Here is a 21700-nt window from a genome sequence, read left to right as displayed (position 1 = left end):
GCTCAACGAGCACAACGTAATCAATATTAAGATTTGTGACCGCCTTTTGCCCTTCGTTCATCGAATCCTCCTTCGTCTGTTGTGCATTTACATTCAACAAACTCTAGAGGCCACATATATTGTCTAATATAAATGAATATAAGTCAAATATATGTCACAATATTATATTGGCCGAGTATGAATTCGGGTGAAGTGAGGTCACAAACTAGGTTATTAAAACCTATCCAAAAAAAAGGTGCTTGATACTCTAGAAGTCTTATTTCAATTCGAATATTCATGGAGCTTGACAACAACATTTGTTCTAATAGTGTTTCTCATGAGCTTCACAATTATTCCGGTGCGTCGAAATACATTGCCGCCAAGGGGAGGGGCTGTGTTCCTTATGAAAAACCTTCTCTTCTTCCATGATATTGATCACAACATTTGTACGGCCATTCTTCCCCTATCTCTTATCTAAGTAGGGCATTTTTCAGTTGCATGCGTAAGTATGTATAAATGGTACTGGTAAACAATCTTAACTGAACAAGTTTCAGTTTGTTAACTGAACGCCTTGATATGACTAGAATAATGTTGAAAACGGCGAAAACCAAAACTTCGCAAATAATTTCATAACCGTAACGTTGTTTTTGTTTCGATGCCGCGAAGCACACGCCAAACTTTTAACTTGAACTCTCATTTCAAGTGTCAAAAGTGTGAATCCGATTTAAACTCGGTCAAAATACTTTTAAGACATACAAAAGTAAGTTTTATCATGATTGACTGCGCTTAGTGATTTAACGAGCTTAAAGGTGACTCCAAACGACGCACAACGACGAACATATATGGGGGGATCACAAAAGCTTTACATGAGCACTTCATGCTCTGGCGGGCTAAAACAAATCGCTAACTGAGAATAGTTGGAATGTATACATACGTACCAATAATATTTGTTTGTTAGTAAAAGTTCCGACGTTCTGTTGGATATCAATGCGGTCATAGCCCTGAACAGTGGTTAGGAACTGCCCAATAAACGTAACCGAATTAGTATGTGCCTATTAACAGCGATCGTGCGCCTTGTCTAATTAACGTTGTATCAATAATAAACACTCATTCATGCAGAAAAAGTATTCTCGATACAAACATGTTATATAGAAATTCATCAAGTGGGCTCAATAGCAATTTGTTAAATCGTTAAATGCAGATAAGCTTAAAAAACATTCGAAAGAGGAAGTAACAAATCCAATCAAACCGGAAAAACACAATCTTCAAAACACAATTGATCTTACCTTTGCTATTCTAATTCAAAAGCATGTTTGGCGTGGGTTAACGCATGTACATTAGACCCATGAGTACTAGTCAATTGAACTTTGTTAGCGACACGTGTTGTTTTCAAACTAAAAACAAGAAAGAAGACATTGGTCCGTAAGAAATGCGAAAGAGGAAGATTACCTCGTTTTACGTATCACTCGTACATTTAAACTTATTATATTGTCCTGTAGCAATCATAATACGTAGTGTCTATTTAAAATGACTTCTTCAGAGATTTTTGTATTTGTAACACGTGTTATGAAACGTTTTTTTCTAATAAAAATATACTATTTGGAATAATCCGAATTATTATTATTGCAAGGAAAACAAATACATGTTAAATATTGCCTTTCCAGGCTTTAACCCTAAACCTTTGGTAGCAATAGCATACTCGTTACCTCTGCAACATGCAGAATTTTGCTTATCCTGCTTCTTTTCAACATAATGTTAATACTATTCGTTATTTGCAAATCACAGATTTAAAGCATTGCAAGCGCTTTCTTTTTTTTTCAGAGTTTTTCTTGAGAGATAGTGTTCTTAGTGTAAGGTGTTAGCTTCCTTATTTGAATATTATGTTTACGAATTTATAATAATATAGTTTGCCCACCCGAGTAAAACCTTCTCATGGTGAAATTTGTGGTTGCCTTTTGTCCTTTGTTCATATTAAATTGTCGTTCGTCTGTCGTACATGTACATTCTAAACACTTTAGAGGCCACATGTATTGTCCAATCGTTATGACACTTCGTCAAACATTTGTCAAAATATTATATTGGCCGATATTAAATTTGAGTGAAGTGAGGTCACAAACTAGATCATTAGGTCCTATCAATGGTAAGGTTGTTAACAAGTCACATCTAAATTCCAATATTAATTAAACTTGATCAGAACATTTGTTCCAATAGTGATCCGTATGAGCTGAAAATTATTCCGGTTCGTCAAATGACAAGGCCGCAAGGGAATGGGACAGTTTTCCTTAAATGGCTAAAGTTAAACCTCGTTAACACTCTCGATGCCACATTTAGCCCTTACTGCAAGAACCTCGACCCGAACATATGTTCAAATGATACCTAAGCTACAACTGAAAATCGTTCCGGTTCGTCGAAATACATGGCCGCCAAGGGGCGGGCAGTGTTCCTTATATGGCTTTAGAGAAATCTTGTTAACGATTTAGGAGTCACGTTTTAAGTCCAATTTCCATGATATTGGTCACAACATTTGTACGACCATTCTTCCCCAACCTCTTATCGAGGTAGGGCATGTTTCAGTTACATGCGTATGTATTAATAGAACTGGTAACCAATCTTACCTGAACAAGTTTGAGTTTGTTAACTGAACGCCGTGATATGACTAGAATTATGCTGAAAACGGCGAAAACCCAAACTTAAACAACAATTTAATTTCCGTAACACGCCCTGTTGTTTTTCGGTGCCGCGAAGTACACGCTTAACTTTTAACTTGAACGGTCATTTCAAATGTGAAAAGCGTGAACGCGATTTAAACTCGGTCAAAATACTTTTAAGAAAGACATTAAACGTAAGTTTTATCATGATTGACTGCTTTTATTGAATTGACGAGCTAAAAGGTGACTCCAAACGACGCACAACGACGAACATAGGGGGATCGCACTAGCTACGCGTAAACACTTCCTGCTCTGGCGGGCTAAACCATATCACTTACGTTTTTTTATCAGAATGTAAATTGTAATGTTTTATAAAGTCAGCTTTGTCCAATTAGGTAGGACACTTTCCGTGTCAATTGTATTTTCGGTTTCAATGAAGTATCTTGTAAAGATTTATTTAATCTATGTTGATAGAATCGTCCCAAGCTTTTAAACGTTAAATGAGATAACATTTTAAGAAAATGCATGAAGCATACGCTCAGTATATACCCCCTAGTGTCGACCTCAACACATACTTATTGTAATGTGATAAAATGTACAAAACAAAAACATAGTTGGCTCAAACATTTTCAACAACAAAATATTATAAATTCACTTAAATCTAAAATGAAAATACGTTTTGTTTTCGTCACTGCAAATCGTAATCTAAATCTAAATGTTCAGATTTAGAACACGAAATTTCAACATCTATTTAATACCGCCATACATTCTACTAGACTGTAGCCTGTTACAATTTTCAGGGGGTAAAGTTTATAACTTCACAACACATTATATACACTCTACATTTTATTTACACACTACGAGAATAAATATATACACCAATGAATAAGTTTCTCATACTACTTGTATCTTTACATCTCTACGTTCCATTCTACTCTTTATCAGGTCCCTCATTGAACCTGGCTTTTCATACAAATCTGCCCACCCTCCCATATTTGGATGTGTGGAAAGACACTGATAGGACGTTACATTTAATTGACATTAATTGTTGCAACTGTTGAAATATTTGACAAGCAGACTTTGCTGAGCAACAAACCAGACTAGTCTTTATTATGAAATGATGACCACATGGTATCCTGTTCTGATAACAAATGTCCACCATGCCCCGATGGCATCAAACAAAGCAGTCTAAATTGAGTTCATATACTAAAAATTACAACAAACCGTAACATAACAAGACATATCTTCATTTTGTTTCACATGTCACATAATATATGAAACATATATTATGAAAGCAGGTGGTTATATAGTTCCAAATTAATTATTTTAGAACGCAAGAGTTCGAAAAAAAACGACAATGAAGAAATATAGGGAAGGTGATCAGGGAGTTTACTCTTGCATTTATGGAACAGTATTAATCAATATAATATGTTTATATACACGTTTTTGTTATGTTGTTGGTACAGTTGTTGTTGATTATCTAAGGATGGTTCGATGAATCAAGGTCCTTGTATTTACCGGCCGTTGGTCAATAAGTGAGTAATGGTTCTTGTTGGTCTCACCACAGGGACGACTTTCATTACATTTATTGATTATCGATCAAATTACAGCCATGTTTTTTTGCATTTACTACAATAATTGAAATATAATGTGCTTGGATGCTCGAGATTGTATTATAATATATAATATTTTTCTCTCATGAAGTAGAATTAAAAAAAAATCTGAAATTCGATCTCTCCACTTTCCGATTCCAAGTAAATTACATAGACTGACGAGAGATGTGTATTAGCTGTCGGTTGGAATACAAATATTTCATCAACAAGGCAACAAAGAAATCAATCTCGTATCCCCAGATGAGTTCATCTGTCTAAACGAAGAGATGCGCCCATTTATTCATCTTATTCATTGTCGCGCGTTTTTTGATTTGTAGTTTTAGGTCCAAGACGCGAACGGCAAAGAAATGATCGCATCGCATATCAGTACACAGATAACGTGTGTACAGCGATTTTTGTTTCTGCTAAACTGCATGACGCTTTAGTCTACAAGTTAATTGAGTAATATTCACATAATTGTTTGAACGAGAATGTGCATAAACCATTATTTTTGGTCGTTCACTTTCGCTTTATATACTTATAACGCATCTGTTAACCATTTTAATAATTCGTCGATTATTTTCCATGGATTTTGTCGAAATTTGGTATAAACATGTTATCAAATCAATTGATTCGGTATTTAATTGGATTAAGACACTTTTGATGAATAATTATTACTCGAGAAATGTAAGTCTATAATAATTAGTCCCAAAATGATGAAATCCTTTAATATCAAGCTTGAGTGAACTCAGTTAACCATTGTTGAACTTTCGGTATAATGGTATCCGTTCCAGGTTGCTATGCATTTCATAATGGATGTCAACTTTTTACTATAAACACATATTAGCATGTTTTTTTAATCAATACACCATAATATTCCTGAAAGCTTGTGGATTATCCACCACCGAATACGGAACAGTTCAACTTTTCGCGCGTCAATACATGGTTGAAAGGTGATTATTTTCAAGCATATAAAATGACTCGTTTCAAAAATGTTTTTGATTTTTTGGACGAAGTTATTTTGATAGCAGATCAAACGTTCGTTATACTTATGTTGAACGGGCAATACTAGCTGATGATATACTTATGTTGAAGGGGCAATACGACCTGATGTTATACTTATGTTGAACGGGCAATACGACCTGATGTTATACTTATGTTGAACGGGCAATACGACCTGATGTTATACTTATGTTGAACGGGCAATACGACCTGATGTTATACTTATGTTGAACGGGCAATACGAGCTGATGTTCGAATACATGGCTGCTTAAATAATCTCTGTTAAATCGTACTTTTGCGCATCCGCATTTTCCGAACAAATATTATTACAGGGATTTGTGTAGTCCGATGAAAACAAATGAAATCAAAATGAAAATCGTATTAATAACATTTTAACGAGTAATGTCTATTTCTTTGTGTAAGCACTCTGATCAATTAAAACCTACATAACAACTTTTCATTTCACGTAAACAACAAAACGCTACTGCTTCATCGTTGCTCATATTTATGTAAGTACGCGAATTTTGTAGTTGCGAATATAGATCCCTCTGGGTTAATGTATCGAACAATCTCTTAAGCAATGTTGCAGTATATACATGTTCCATAATCTTCATGTATATATATTATTTCTGATATTGTTGATAAATATGCACGTGAAAGTGACAAAAAAAATCGTTTTTATAAGTTTTAATATTACAGAGAAAATGCCATCGTAAGCCCTAATACACAATTTCTTCAATTTTCGATGTCTTTTAAACGGAATTTAATTAGTTATTAATTTATGGAAAGTATCTTTACGGCTGAATGCCTTATTGTCGTGAGGCGGGTCCTTTACGATGACCATCTGTCAACCATTTTGATATTCACTGAAATTCAGCGGACAAACATATCAAATACGTGTTTCTTTGATCGGATCGTCTGTTTACAAATACAATATGAATTATTAAAAAATACATATAACATGAGCTTTACATGACCATTAATGTATCCCCTGCTAAATTTGACACAAATATATGGGTTATAATGAAATAATAGTGAAAACGGCGGAAAAATTAATTCCCCACATTCACACAACATTTATTTAATATATACCAGTGTTAATAGCAAATTATTTATTAATGGTTTAAATAATTAAAAGTACAATAGAAGAATAATTACAAACAATCGACCTAACATTTATGTAAAAAATGGTAACAATTAATTCATTCCAGACACATTTTGACAGAATTTCCAATGCCTGGCCTTATAGTTCTCTTATTGGAAATATGCAAATTAAGATAGCACAAAGCGCCGTTCAACCATCCCGCCCAATGACGAATGTCATTGAAGGCACGCGATACAAATTGTCCAATTAATCGGCCTTATTTAATTTGCTGCGGAGTTTGTATCAATTTCCGATAGCATCTCGAGCTGTAACACTATCCAGTGATGCAGAATAAAGAAACACACAGGCATGAAAAGGCGCTGCTGAGTTTACCATTTGGATTAAGTATTAATGAACTGGAAATCTGCCAGGACTTCGAAACGTTAACTGCAGAGCTGTACAGGAAATTACGGTGATATTATATGGCGTAGTGAGACCTGCATTAGTGTTTAAGGGCTTACAGTAAACTTTTATATAAATATAGATAAACTATTTTGTTAATTGTTTACATTTAAACATTAGTTGCGGTATACCTTAAAAATCTGTGTTTCATTGTTTTATATTGAATTTTTTATGGCATATTGGTGAAACAAATTAAACTTTCTGCAGACGGATATGATAACCGGCTAAATCGAAATAATTCGGATGGATAACAACGAACTAAAAAATCCAGCGGATTTATTCGCTACAGAGCCACCGATGTTTGTCAAGGGTTTCTGCCACGATTTAGACGGATTTGGCCAAGACACGGGTCAGTCAGTGATGGGTGAGATGAATTGTAATACGATTGTCTGTTCATGCTGCAATAAACGGATGATTTGCAAGTAGTTTTCAACCATCATCCATTAAAATTATTGTGCATATACAATAACAATATAACGATCAACAAATAGAGTGTAAAGTTAATTGTTTTATTAAATATAATTATATAAAATATATAATGAAAAAACTAACTCTGTGGGTATTGAAAACCTTTTGTCTTTTCAACATTTACCGTAATCATCATCATCATCATCATTATTATTATAACTATTGATTCATTTTTATTATTATTATAATCATTATTATAATTATTATTATATAAAAAATAAATAATAATAATAATTAATCATAATTATTTTATTCATTCATTCATAATAATATTATTATTATAAATATTTATATTTTTATTTTTATTATTACTATTATTATTTTTTTATAAAAAAAATATCATTACTATTATTACCATGATTAGTATTATAACAATTATGGGTTCTATTATAATAATAATAATAATAATAATAATAATAATAATAATAATAATAATAATAATAATAATAATATTATTATTATTATTATTAATGATAATAATAATAATAATAATAATAATAATAATAATAATAATAATGATAATGATAATAATAATAATAATAATAATAATAATATTATTATTATTATTATTATTATTATTATTATTATTATTATTATTATATTATTTTATTATTATAATTATAATAAAAACAAAAATAATAATAATTATAATAATAATAATAATTATTATTATTATAAGTAGTAGTAGTAGTAGTAGTGTAGTAGTAGTAGTAGAAGTAGTAGAAGTAGTAGAAGTAGTAGTAGTAGTAGTAGTAGTAGTAGTAGTAGTAGTAGTACTAGTAGTAGTAGATGTGTTATTATTGATATTATTAATATTATTAAGTTTATTGTTATTATTTGTTATTTATACATTTATTTTATCATTACAGGTGATATTCGGAAACCGGGTCATATTTTTGCGTCTGGTTCTAATGCGGATGACGATGAAGTCACTTCGAAGTTAAATGCTTCACACGGACCTTATATTGATAAACGAAAGGGCGACTTTCTTATGTTGGATATTTTAAACAAAAGCAACCAGAACAATTGCGGATGCGACGACGATTCCAACGCCGGTGAGACGGACACGGAAATGGAGAGTTTTGGACAATATTATGAGGATAATGAAATCAGTGGTAAAATCAAAGAAAGAAAACCAAAGAGCGAGAAAGTAGTCCGCCTGAATATTAATGCGCGTGAGAGGCGCCGGATGCACGATCTGAACGACGCTTTGGATGAGCTGCGTTCTGTCATACCGTACGCCCATAGTCCCTCGGTACGGAAGCTATCGAAGATAGCAACCCTTTTACTGGCAAAGAATTACATAATGATGCAAGCGAACGCATTGGACGAGATGCGTAGAGTTATTGGCTATATGAACGCTTCAATGCCGGCTGTGACGCCATCTAGCGCAAGCTTCGACTCTTTTACGGCGTTCAGACGTTACCCGGTCGAGCTCACGGAAGTGGATGCATACGACGAGGTGTTTAGCTCTCACCAACGTCGTGGGGACCGTGATGCATCGGGAGGTAGCAAGAAAACTGCTGATGGCGGACAGACACCTGACCATTTGATGTCCGGGTCACAGTTGCCAAGTGCAACTCTGTATCGTAAATAGAGTGCTGTCTTTTGGTGCAATGCGGGGGAACAAACTTGGTTAATTCATTAGTTCGATATGTTCACACGAGACAGAATTCAACCATTGACAGTGAACTTGTTCGTCCAGTTCATAGTCTCCTAATGTATATTGTCAAGTATAAAATAAACTTGGAACTTGCATTAAACGCTTTTACTTAATGCTTAGGGATAAATTATGGAAATGTATTCATTTGGAGGATTATGCCGTAATACATAAATATTTAAAATGCAGTAACCTCTTAATAAATTAATACTAAACAATATTCGTCAATAAAGTAATTATATATCAAACCTATTAAGTATAGTTAATTAATTTTCTGATTTATTTAGCCTTCATAGGCCAAACTACAAGCGAGTTTTTCCCCAGCGTGAAAAAACTTCACGTATTTACACCAAAAGCAAACCAATTTCATTTATTATGTATATTTGTATGAAAATTCGATTGAAAGAATGATTTAATTGTTTGCATCAGTGTTTTTAATTTTATTTCGCAGGTTTATTTTTTATTATACACAAAAATAGTTCCCTTTGCTTCTATTTTTTTTTAAACGCGTGAGCGGCAGTTGAGTTTCAATGACATTAATTTGAACTATTTAATGCCGATTGTGCAATAGGTTTATGCTGTTTCGGCTGTTAGGGTAAAAGCGAGATTATCAGTACAATTTTTTTCCATCAATGTGTTTTTACTTGACCCGCCCAAGCAATCACAAAGAAATTAATTAATCAGTAAATACATTGATTTTTTTCACAAAAGTTTCCACAAAATATGCGTTTTTTTTCTAAAATGTGCATTATTGTTTAGTGAACTATTTGTTAAAATAGTCATGTTGTTCAACGGTCAATAGAAAAATAATAAACAACACTAGTGACCCTCGATTTTGTTTCTTTAACAAACGATGACTTGTGTAATGTACAACAAAATATCAAATACTATATCTAACGAAATATTGCGTTATTTAGTGCAGTATCGGTTGTTAAATCCTTGGCATGCTAGTAACAGGGGGATAATGCCCATAGTATGCTAATACACAATGAGTTTCTCAAACATATGTATACATTGTATTTAAAATTATGTTTGATAAGGAATGCGTTTTATTACATATGAGCAACGATGTCGAACTGTTTTTTTAAGATTTTCTATCTTCGTGATAATTAATTGTTTTTCTTTTTATACTATCCAATAGTTCATCAACCGAGATTTTATATAATAGCCTTTAATGTCCAAAAGACGGACCGAATATTGATCAGTTACTAAACTTAGATAGTATTAGCCTAACATGTCCGAACTTTAAATAAAATGTGTTCGGGTATGCCTACACAGCATAAAATGTATAACGTTGAAAAGGAGGAGATTTAAAAATGTATCGTTAGCCTCAAAGGTTATTCAGAATCATGCATGTCAATACTAGTACGTCCGTTGCACATGTATCTAATAAAAGCATGGTACGTTTTAAAGAAATAAATATCAACAACACGTTATCATAATATACTCATGTATTTATTGTAACACGTGTTTTTTTTTTATTCGCTAACCTTGTAAACAGTCATCACGAATCTTGTTATACATAATTCCACTTGCATATCTTGGATGATCCCTTTGCAACTAAAGGATTATACAAGTTTATACATTTGTTTCTTATATTATATGACGGTTAATACAATTAATTTACAGATGTGAAATTATCATTACAACAGAAATTACGAGTTAGAAATATTTACGCAAAACACAATTTCTGAAACAACATACTCTCAACAGGGCTATTCCTATCATCCGCTAGTGTTGTACTTAAGGCAAGCGACAAATAATCTATAACAGGTAAATATATATACGCAGCAAAACATTACACATAAATCATATCCAAGCCGCTATTAAATCATCAATGGAAGATTTTAAGGGTTTTGTAAATGTGAAAGGCGCTTCAATTTTCAATCTTTGGCTGAGAATTAAGCTCAAAAACTGAAGGATCATATTAGTCTCGTATTCTTGAACTTAAAATTTAAAAGTAACAACAAATAGTATCAAATCAATATATTATATGCACATGCGTATAACCCGTTTGTAAGTATATGTACAATATATGTTCATAATAATCACCATTTATAAAGCTTAAAGTTTAATTAAAATCCGATAATTATCTTGATTGTTTTACATTTCAAAGCATTTTTTATTTGATTAAAGGATACATAGCGTGCTCGTTCACCTTAGTATTTACGATATATTTAAAACAGGTCCAATATGCATAGTGTACATTTAGTTTACAATTTTAAGAAATGCGTTTAAATAAATATACGATGACTGACGAAGTACTGCTCATAATCGTTTAGATGTTCGCATGACTATTAGTCGTACCACAGACCACTACTGTTCAAACGGTACCCTGACGGTTGACTAGTTCGTGAACTCATATATTATTATCTTTATATCCGTTTCAGTGTCTTGCATACAATATTCACTCGGTAATCAACTTGTCACAGTGAATGAATATTTACGTCTCGCGTTAGGTGAGACTCTCCCGTCGGGACAACCAACGTGAAAACGCCCAGTGAGCCAGTGTAATAACTATGATAATGAGCAGTGGCGGCTCTGGTGAATACATTCAGTACTTGGGGATGGTATTTACCCATGTGCATGTAGATGAATAGCATAGTGTCACTGTTTGTGGCTTTGTTTTATTTAAATGAATAATATACAGAAAATCATGGCATTCATTGTTAAAAAGGTCTTTAGTTGCAATCAGCTTTTCTGCGTTGATTCCAACAACAAAGTATTCTTTTGTAAGGACTTCAGTAAGTATTGTTTATATTTGAACACTCTAGCGACATTTAAAACCAGATGCTCGTTTATTTATGAGTATTTAAAAGCTTATCATTAAACTAAACCTACCTTTTTATCTTGTTTATATGTACTGATGTTGAGACGTTGTGTATTCGATTTTGTTAAATGGCAGACATATACTTTAAAAAAGTAATTTTTAATTGAGTCAGGAATTATTGGCTTTTGATTTCTACAAAGTGATATACTTCTGCCACAATGTTATTTTATATTATAATTGCATGTCATATTATACAAATATATCATGCACAGTATAGTATAAATTTGACTTGTCTGTTACTAAATATCGATAGGCTCATTTCTTAGCCGTTCGTTTACTCATAAAAATGCACGGCAGTGAAAAAGATAAATGTATTGGCGCGTCTCTTCGTTTAGACAGATGAACTCATCTGGGGATATGCGATTTGACGCTCTGATTGATTACGTTGTTGCCCTGTTGGTGAAATATCTGAGTTCAGACAGACAGCTAATACACAACTTTTGTCAGGCAATCCAATTTGGAAGTTTATTTGTAGTCAGTTGATATTGAACCGACCAGTAGCGAGATCAAATTTGGGAGTTTACATGTAACTGAATGAAACTGAATGATAATGTTGCACGAACAATTAGAGGAGCGATTTCACAATCACGTGATATTAATCACCAATTATTATTTTAGTTTTACCCTATCACTCAAGGATTCTTGCAAACGAAAACTCAACTTGTATAACATTTACAGGACAAATTAACAGACTTAGGTATTTTTGAAAAAAATGTCATAAAATATGATCACGCTTGCATCTTAACTTTGTTTTACTAGAAAACAGAATCAGATACAAATGTGCTTGCAAATTGGAATCCATTTTACAATTTTTAAAATCTGCATGTAACAAGTAAATATCTTTATAACTTCTACAGATATTCATTACAAATTCAATAATGTGTACGATAGCATCATGCAAAGTCGCCGAATAAGGACCTAAACAATAGGAGAGGTGTGTCCGTTTTTTTTACTTAAACCGTTTTGTGTGCATTAGATCTATAGCTATATATCTGTGTCTGCTATATTGTTTTACAATAAATGCAAGCGTGTGATTATGGTCAACATTATTAGTCTCTGATAAAAGTCTATTAATGTGACCAGCTTTAAATCAGAATTATACATTCCACGCCTTCGTATTTGAAAACGTCCTGTTAAGGTTTTTGCGCAAGATCTAAATCGGGTTAAGGTTTGCGAGAAACGTGTGAATATTTCTCTATCTATTGCAGATTTTCATTTGAAACTTCACACATGTGGTTTAGGATTAAGTGATACAAGGATACTGCCCGATGCCCAATACTATGACCTTAAGAATCATTATTATCCTTTAGTTAGTGTTCTTTTGAACTACAAGTAAACGCTACGAGCTTACGATAACATGCACAATTTACACGGGGCTTCATTTTGATCTTAGACACAGTTGGATAAAGACACACTCTTAAAAAAATGCAACGTTAGCGCTCGATAACTTTTGATAGGATGAAGTTATTAGGCTGAGTCATAGCTGGATCAAATCCCTGCCTTCGCAACCAACCACGTGATGATAGTCGAGCAAGGTGGCACACTAATTTTACCGTTGTTTTTGTTACTTTTTGACGTTGCTGCGAAGCAGCTCGTCTAAGTAAGCATACCATGAAAAAAATTCTTCACAAGGGCGACCTTTATAAAAGACCGAGCCAGTCCGATTGAGATAGCTCGATTATTCTAATCGGCATACCTCGCTGATTATCATTGATATAGGTAAATTAAGCTCATCTATAAATAGGACCGCATATTCTGAGAAAAAGATTTAATATTAGTTTGAAAACATTAATTTTAAATCAGTTTATTCAATCCATTATATGTTAACAGATCAATGAAACAATTATGCATTTTCTGTATTGTATTTGACATTTGTCGTGATTTTGTAAATAAATTGCGAATGAAAACGTGTATTATTAACGTTTAACGCGATCATGAGTGTAAAGAAAACGAATGTTTTCGAACCTGCCATTTGTAAATGTTATAGCGAATATGGTATATAAACAACATAATAGCCGTACGATATCTATGAAACTCGCGTTTATGCGTTCTGTCTCATTTTGCATATTTAATAAACTATTCAAACAGATCAATGAAACAATTATGCATTTTCTGTATTGTATTTGACATTTGTCGTGATTTTGTAAATAAATTGCGAATGAAAACGTGTATTATTAACGTTTAACGCGATCATGAGTGTAAAGAAAACGAATGTTTTCGAACCTGCCATTTGTAAATGTTATAGCGAATATGGTATATAAACAACATAATAGCCGTACGATATCTATGAAACTCGCGTTTATGCGTTCTGTCTCATTTTGCATATTTAATAAACTATTCAAACAGAAATTACAGAGCCACATCAGTGCACAATACTATGTTTGATAATTTATTCGTTTGTTGGATATTGTTTGCTGTTTTAAACACATATTAGGTCATATCGCGGTGATTTAGTCAACCTTACCATGTGTTCATGGGCGAACTAACGTATTCAAGTGCTCTTGCGACTATGTGCTCATACCTTCTTTCGGATAACATAACTCTAAATCTACTGAAGGGATTTACTTGAAACTTGAAATATAAACAGATGGCAACTAGGAGAAGTGCAGTGACCAAGAACCACAACTCTATCTACCTTAGTTTTTGAATTGTCTTCCCTTTTATATAATTTGAAGTAAATTTTTGTCCAGAGCATAACTCTAAATCTACTGAAGGGATTTACTTAAAACTTGAAACATAAACAGATGGCAACTAGGAGAAGTGCAGTGACCAAGAACCATAACTCTATCTACCTTAGTTTTTGAATTGTCTCCCCTTTAAAATTATTTTTAAGTAAATTTTTGTCCGGAGCATAACTCTAAATCTACTGAAGGGATTTACTTGAAACTTGAAATATAAACAGATGGCAAGTAGGAAAAGTGCAGTGACTAAGAACCATAAATATATCTACCTTAATTTTTTTAATTATCTCCCCTTTTATATAACTTTAAAGTAAATTTTGTCCGGAGCATAACTCTAAATCTACTAAAGGGATTTACTTGAAACTTGAAATATAAACATATGGCAACTAGGAGAATTGCAGTGACCAAGAACCCTAACTCTATCAACCTTAGTTTTTTAATTATCTCCCCTTTGTTTTAATTTTAATGTAAATTTTTTGTCCGGAGCATAACTCTAAATCTACTGAAGGGATTTACTTGAAACTTCAAACTTAAACAGATGGCAAGTAGGAAAAGTGCAGTGACTAAGAACCATAACTCTATCTACCTTTGTGTTTGAATTATATCCCTTTTTTTAATTTCAAAGTAAATTTTTGTCCGGAGCATAATGAATCATCTCTCTTTATTTGTTTTTACAAATACTATTCTACTCTCTAAAACAAATGTTGTCATACAAGCAAACACATTTCGGCGGGGATTAGACACAACTGTGACAAGCTCTTGTATAGTTATTATTGCGGCTTATTTTAACAAAAAGATCTGTATTTAAGAAATCAAGCAATAATTTTTTTTTCAGAATATAAAATACTGTTAAAGCCGTTGATATGTCCCCTTTATAGTTAACGCTGATTTAATTTTTGTGTACACATGTAAATAGTAGTATAAATTTCCAAGTTCACAAAGTTGTTTGTATCTTGAATGTGCTTCCATTTTCATAGTGCTCATAAGTTTTTACAATTTATTTAGAAATGTAATTTAATGTTAATAAATATGTCTATTTACACTATTTATTTGCTGTCATTGTTTCAGTTCACATTTAAACTTGTATTTTTTCATATCAAAGGATTTATTTTTAAAATACCCATTTTTCAAAGATACACTTTAAAAAATACACTTGAGTGAATTTTAAGTGCACTAATACGCTTAAAAATACTCTAGAGCATATATTTTAAAGTGCAAATTTTTATGATATACACTTGAGTGTATTTTAAAAAATACACAGAGAGTGAATTTTAAGTGCACTTATACCCTTAAAAATACACTAGAGCGTATTTTTTTAAATAGTGCACATTTTAATAAAATACACTTTATTGTATTTTAAGTGCACTAATACACTCAAAAATACACTAAAACGTATTTGTAAGTTTAAAAAAATACACTTGATTGTATAAATGCACTAGAATAATACACTTAAGTGCATTTTTCATCATGTTTTCCTTAGTAAATTAACACAGTTAAAATGCACTAAAATACACTTGAAGTGCACTTTTTGTGGAAGAAATAAACTAAAGCGTATTAGTGCACTTTAGTACAAAAAATGCACCTAAGCATATTATTTCCACTGGAAAATACAATTAAAAAATAAACAAAAGCGCATTAATACACTCAATAAGTGTATTATTTGAGAAAATGCAGACAAAATGCAGAGAAACACACTTTTTAAACAGAAAAATGCACTTGCTTAAGTGAATTAATGCATTTGGTAAAGTGAATCAATACGGTGCGAATATCGCTGCGTTTTATACGCATTAAATGCGCATTTTACACACTTTTTCGGGACGGGTGATGCCCATTGTGAATAAACACTACATTAACCCGTTCCCACTCAAAAGCAAAGTGAAATTTGCTGTGTGCAAACAGCATAAAACAGAACAGCCTGAAGTAACTTACAGTCTGTTCAGGTTTTATTATGTTTGATGCTTATTAAGTATTAAGGGATGGAAATAAAGCCTTTAAAATTTGAGTCTAGAAGAGACTACAAATGCGTCAAAATACATATCTAAAGGTAAAAGTTTATCAATTGTAGGTCATATGTCACAATTCCTACTTCACCTTGTTGGTGATTTAAACCAACTCAGTGTTTTACTTCATATTGATAACACGTTATCTTGTTAATATGACATGTAGCTGCGCATGTTGTCTGGTATTGAAAATTAAGGAAGGCTGGTTAAGTGTTTTGATGATTGTAAAAGTATATGGGCTGTGGGCTGGGCTGTGCTTTTTGAAAAGGGGTTTAATACATGTGGATAAAGTGTCTTTCCAGATTAACCTGTGCAGTTTGCACGATATTTTCAGTCTAAAGAAAGTCAGTTCCTAGCAAAAATCCTGTTCAGATGGAAAGAGTCGTCTCTAATTTGCCTTTGCAGACTGCACAGGCTAATCTGGGACAACACTTTACTCACATGCATTCAACCCCCTTTTCAAAAACATGGCCCATATATACATTTAAAGACTAGTTTTTGCTCAGTATATTATGGTACATATGCAACCACATATAAGATTAAACAGCGTATTGTCAATCCTAGAAATAACTTACTTATAAATGATTTGTCCATCGTCCATCACATTACAATAATGAACCCGTCCCAGTGTTATCTGGTTCCTTAATGGAGCCTGCAAAGAAAACAACACAATACATGTTATCTAATTTTTTTACATAAAAACCTTGTACACAACATTTTACATGTAATCTTTGTTCTTAACATAAAAACCATGTAAACAACATGTTACATGTAATCTTTGTTCCATTCATTGAAACCAAGTTAACAACATGGTACATGTAATCTTACTTCTATACATGTATCAATCCATCAACCCTCTCCCCCTTAAAAGCTTAGAGAAAATAGCTATGTGCAAACAGCATAAAACCAGTACAGCCTGCGAGTAACTTGCGGTCTGTTCAGGTTTTATGCTGTTTGCTGCTCATCAGTATATAAGGTTTGGAAGTAAAGCCCTACACATTTGAATCTACATAAAGTAAGAAAGGTTTTCAATTAAATATAACTTTCTTATAGACTACAAATGCGTGAAAATACGAATATGTGGAAGTGGTAAAGGGTTAAAGGAAAGAAAAGAAAAAAAACACTATTGGATCAAAACTGCTATAAACTGTTATAATGGATTTACTGATGTTTAATACTCATTGTATTATGATGCTGCATGGGACTGGAAATTTAGTCTGCAATAAACAATACTTTGTCGTTCTGATGCCCAACTATTAACCCTTCACCACATAGATTCGTATTTTGACGCATTTGTAGTCCCTTACAAAGTTAAATTTAATGAAAGGACTTTTTTTACTAGATATAAGTTTGAAAGGTTTCAGTTCCATCCCTTAAATACTGATGAGCACCAAACAGCATAAAACCCGAACAGCGAGTTACTTGCAGACTGTTCTGGTTTTATGCTGTTTGCACATAGCCATTTTCACTTTTCTTCTGAGAGGAAAAGGGTTAAACAAACTCAGCTCAGAGGTAAGATTCTTTTTTAATGCAGTCCCTTAGAATTTTTTTTATAGAGACTTTTATTACTAGATTTCAGTTTAAAAGGCTTTATAACCAAGCCTAAGATACTGATGAGCAGCAAACATCATTAAACCTTAACAGTCTGCAAGTTACTTGCAAGCTGTTCTTATTTTGTGATGGTTGCAAAGCCATTTTCACTTAGCTTCTGAGTGGGAAATTATATAACTTTATGCTAAAATGATTATACAAAATATATTTCTTTAATAAAAATGATTTTCTTCTTTCTATTTAAATTATTATATATTTATATTAAATAAGTTTTTCCCACATTAGTGGACTTTTCATACGAAATAATTCCCAAATCCCAAAATGTCCTGGAAAAGTCCTTTAAGATTTTTACATCAAAAATGTCCCCGTATTAATAAAATTCTGAATGAGATTATATATTCACTCCTTTTGAGAGCTTTTAAAAACACATTAATACTGTTTCTACTTTGAATTTTCTCAAAATCCTTAACACAAATACATTCTATGTTAACAGATCATGACAGGTATTCATTTTGGAGGGTCCAAAGACATGCATGATCACATAAATGCTTTAAAAAGTAACAATCTTCACACACAAAATCCAACTTAAATGTGGCATGTCATGGCTACACAGTTGTAAATTACAAACTAACCGGAGCACGATATTTTGGCTTGTAGTTCAGTAGCTTCACCACAGGTGTGTACTGTTTACATTTGAATGAAACCAATGGCATAACGTTCTGGACTTTGGGAAATTCTGCATCCACAGTTACCAGCTGAAATCAGCAATGATTTACAATATTTGTATAATGTATGAGCTTGTGATGATCAAATGTTAAAAGTTTGTTATATTATTCATATATTGTTTGCAAATTATGTATGGTGTGAAGTGGGATCCCCACGATCCTCACACACCTATTAACGAGGATAATAAAATATATCAAATGGAATTTTTTTCATAAATAATGATTTACAATCAGAACACAAACTTATCAACAAATAATTTAAAGATTACATTCAGTTGCAGAAGTGGATAAACAAGTGAAATATGAGCTCAATCATGATATAACATTTGTATACAGGAAGAATAGAATATTGAAAATCATGTATAGTTGTTATATTTTTTTTGTTTAAATGATCAGACATTAGATTGCAAAAGGGCTGGTTGGTCCGGCTTTCTGCACATGAATCTAAAAATTAATTGGAACTTGAAAATTCAGTTTTGTGTCTGTATGGATACACAGTTAGGTTACCTTTTGTTCTCCAGCAAAAAACGAGACTTCATTTTTCCCATCACTGGTAAGAGGCATCCATTTGACTTTGAAAACATCCCCAACTTTAAACCCTACATCTGTTGAAATTACACGTTCCGGTCTGCCATGATGAATGCTCTGACTAAAAAGAATACGTAAAACAACATAAGTTCTGATTTAATAATTGCAAAAGATGTGTTCAATGATACAGACACTGTTTTTTTGTACTTTCTAAACAATCTTTCTATAACTGCAACAAAGAATGTTAACAAAGGAGCCAGATAAAACAGTGGAGGTGCGATGTCCTGAATGCCACATAACCTGGGTATAGGCCGTGTGATATACTGCAAACCACATAACCTGGGTATTGGCCATATGATTTACTGCAAACCACATAACCTGGGTATTGGCCATGTGATATACTGCAGACCACATTATAACCTGGGTATTGGCCATGTGATATACTGCAGCCTACATAACCTGGGTATTGGCCATGAGATATACTGCAGACCATATAACCTGGGTAATGGCCATGTGATTTACTGCAGAACACATATTCTGGGTATTGGCCATGTGATATACTGCAAACCGCACACCCTGGGTATTGGCCATGTGATATACTGCAAACCGCACCTCCTGGGTATTGGTAATGAGATATACTGCAGGCCACATAACCTGAGGATTGGTCATGAGATATACTGCAGGCCACATAACCTGAGGATTGGTCATGAGATATACTGCAGGCCACATAATCTGAGGATTGGTCATGTGATATACTGCATGCCACATAACCTGATGATTGGTCATGAGCTATACAGCAGGTCACATAACCTGAGGATTGGTCATGAGATATACTGCAGGCCACATAACCTGAGGATTGGTCATGTGATATACTGCAGGCCACATAACCTGAGGATTGGTCATGAGATATACTGCAGGCCACATAGCCTGAGGATTGGTCATGTGATATCATGCAGGCCACATAACCTGAGGATTGGTCATGAGATATACTGCAGGCCACATAACCTGAGGATTGGTCATGAGATATACTGCAGGCCACATAACCTGAGGATTGGTCATGTGATATAAAGCAGGTCACATAACCTGAGGATTGGTGATGCGATATACAGCAGGCCACATAACCTGAGTATTGGTCATGAGATATACTGCAGGCCACATAACCTGAGGATTGGTCATGTGATATAAAGCAGGTCACATAACCTGAGGATTGGTCATGAGATATATAGCAGGCCACATAACCTGAGTATTGGTCATGAGATATACTGCAGGCCACATAACCTGAGGATTGGTCATGAGATATACTGCAGGCCACATAGCCTGAGGATTGGTCATGATATATACTGCAGGCCACATAACCTGAGAATTGGTCGTGAGATATACAGCAGGCCACATACCCTGAGGATTGATCATTAGATATACTTCAGGGCACATAACCTGAGGATTGGTAATGAGATATACTGCAGGCCCAGAACCTGAGGATTGGTAATGAGATACACTGCAGGCCATATAACCTTGGTATTGGCCATGATATATCCTGCCGACAACATATACTGCAGGCCATATTTCATTTAGATTGGTCAAGTGATGTAATGCAGACATTATAACCTGAGGATTGGTCATGATATATACAGCAGGTCACATAACCTGAGGATTGGTCATGTGATATACTGCAGGCCACATAACCTGAGGATTGGTCATGTGATATACTGCAAGCCACATAACATGAGGATTGGTCATGAGATGTATAGCAGGCCACATAACCTGAGTATTGGTCATGTGATATACAGCAGGTCACATAACCTGAGGATTGGTCATAAGATATCCTGCAGGCCACATAACCTGAGGATTTGTCATGAGATATACAGCAGGTCACATAACCTGAGGATTGGTGATGAGATATACTGCAGGCCACATAACCTGAGGATTGGTCATGAGATATACTGCAGGCCACATAACCTGAGGATTGGTCATGAGATATACTTCAGGGCACATAACCTGATGATTGGTCATGATATATACAGCAGGTCACATAACCTGAGGATTGGTCATGTGATATCCTGCAGGCCACATAACCTGAGGATTGGCCATGAGATATACAGCAGGTCACATAACCTGAGGATTGGTCATGATATATACTGCAAGCCACATAACCTGAGGATTGGTCCTGATATATACTGCAGGCCAAATATCCTGAGGATTGGTCATGAGATATACTTCAGGGCACATAACCTGATGATTGGTCATGAGATATTCAGCAGGTCGCATAATCTGAAGATTGGTAATGAGATACACTGCAGGCCACATAACCTTGGTATTGGCCATGATATATCCTGCCGACAACATATACTGCAGGCCATATTACATTTGGATTGGTCAAGTGATGTAATGCAGACATTATAACCTGAGGATTGGTCATGATATATACAGCAGGTCACATAACCTGAGGATTGGTCATGTGATATACTGCAGGCCACATAACCTGAGGAGTGG

At 33.7% G+C, this 21700-nt stretch overlaps 2 protein-coding genes across 2 annotated transcripts in view; one reads left to right on the top strand and one right to left on the bottom strand.

Moving 5' to 3' along the window:
* The first annotated feature begins 6772 nt into the window (after positions 1–6772).
* Positions 6773–9465, top strand: LOC127863955 (uncharacterized). The gene is made up of 2 exons (XM_052403632.1): positions 6773–7131; positions 8105–9465. Exons 1-2 carry the CDS (start codon positions 7011–7013, stop codon positions 8830–8832), a joined length of 849 nt encoding a protein of 282 aa, XP_052259592.1. The 5' UTR covers positions 6773–7010; the 3' UTR covers positions 8833–9465.
* An 8610-nt stretch (positions 9466–18075) lies between these two features.
* Positions 18076–21700, bottom strand: part of LOC127863956 (uncharacterized) — a 63972-nt gene continuing 60347 nt past the window's right edge. The window contains exons 17-20 of the mRNA XM_052403633.1: positions 20855–21166; positions 19818–20605; positions 18590–18712; positions 18076–18114 (exon numbers count right to left, since the gene is read on the bottom strand). Of these exons, the coding sequence (XP_052259593.1) occupies positions 18076–18114; positions 18590–18712; positions 19818–20605; positions 20855–21166 (1262 nt within the window). The remainder of the gene's footprint in view (positions 18115–18589; positions 18713–19817; positions 20606–20854; positions 21167–21700) is intronic.

The sequence above is a fragment of the Dreissena polymorpha genome, unplaced genomic scaffold (assembly GCF_020536995.1).
Source record: "Dreissena polymorpha isolate Duluth1 unplaced genomic scaffold, UMN_Dpol_1.0 chrUn067, whole genome shotgun sequence".
Classification (NCBI taxonomy): Eukaryota; Metazoa; Mollusca; class Bivalvia; order Myida; family Dreissenidae; genus Dreissena; species Dreissena polymorpha.
Note: the sequence above shows the minus strand (reverse complement) of the source record. Positions and strands in the feature narration are given on the sequence as shown.

Excerpts from the sequence above, each read along its gene's own strand:
- LOC127863955 (XM_052403632.1), top strand. The coding sequence starts at position 7,011 with ATGGATAACAACGAACTAAAAAATCCAGCGGATTTATTCGCTACAGAG. Across the intron at positions 7,132-8,104 it reads CACGGGTCAGTCAGTGATGG|GTGATATTCGGAAACCGGGT; the intron begins GTGAGATGAATT and ends TTATCATTACAG.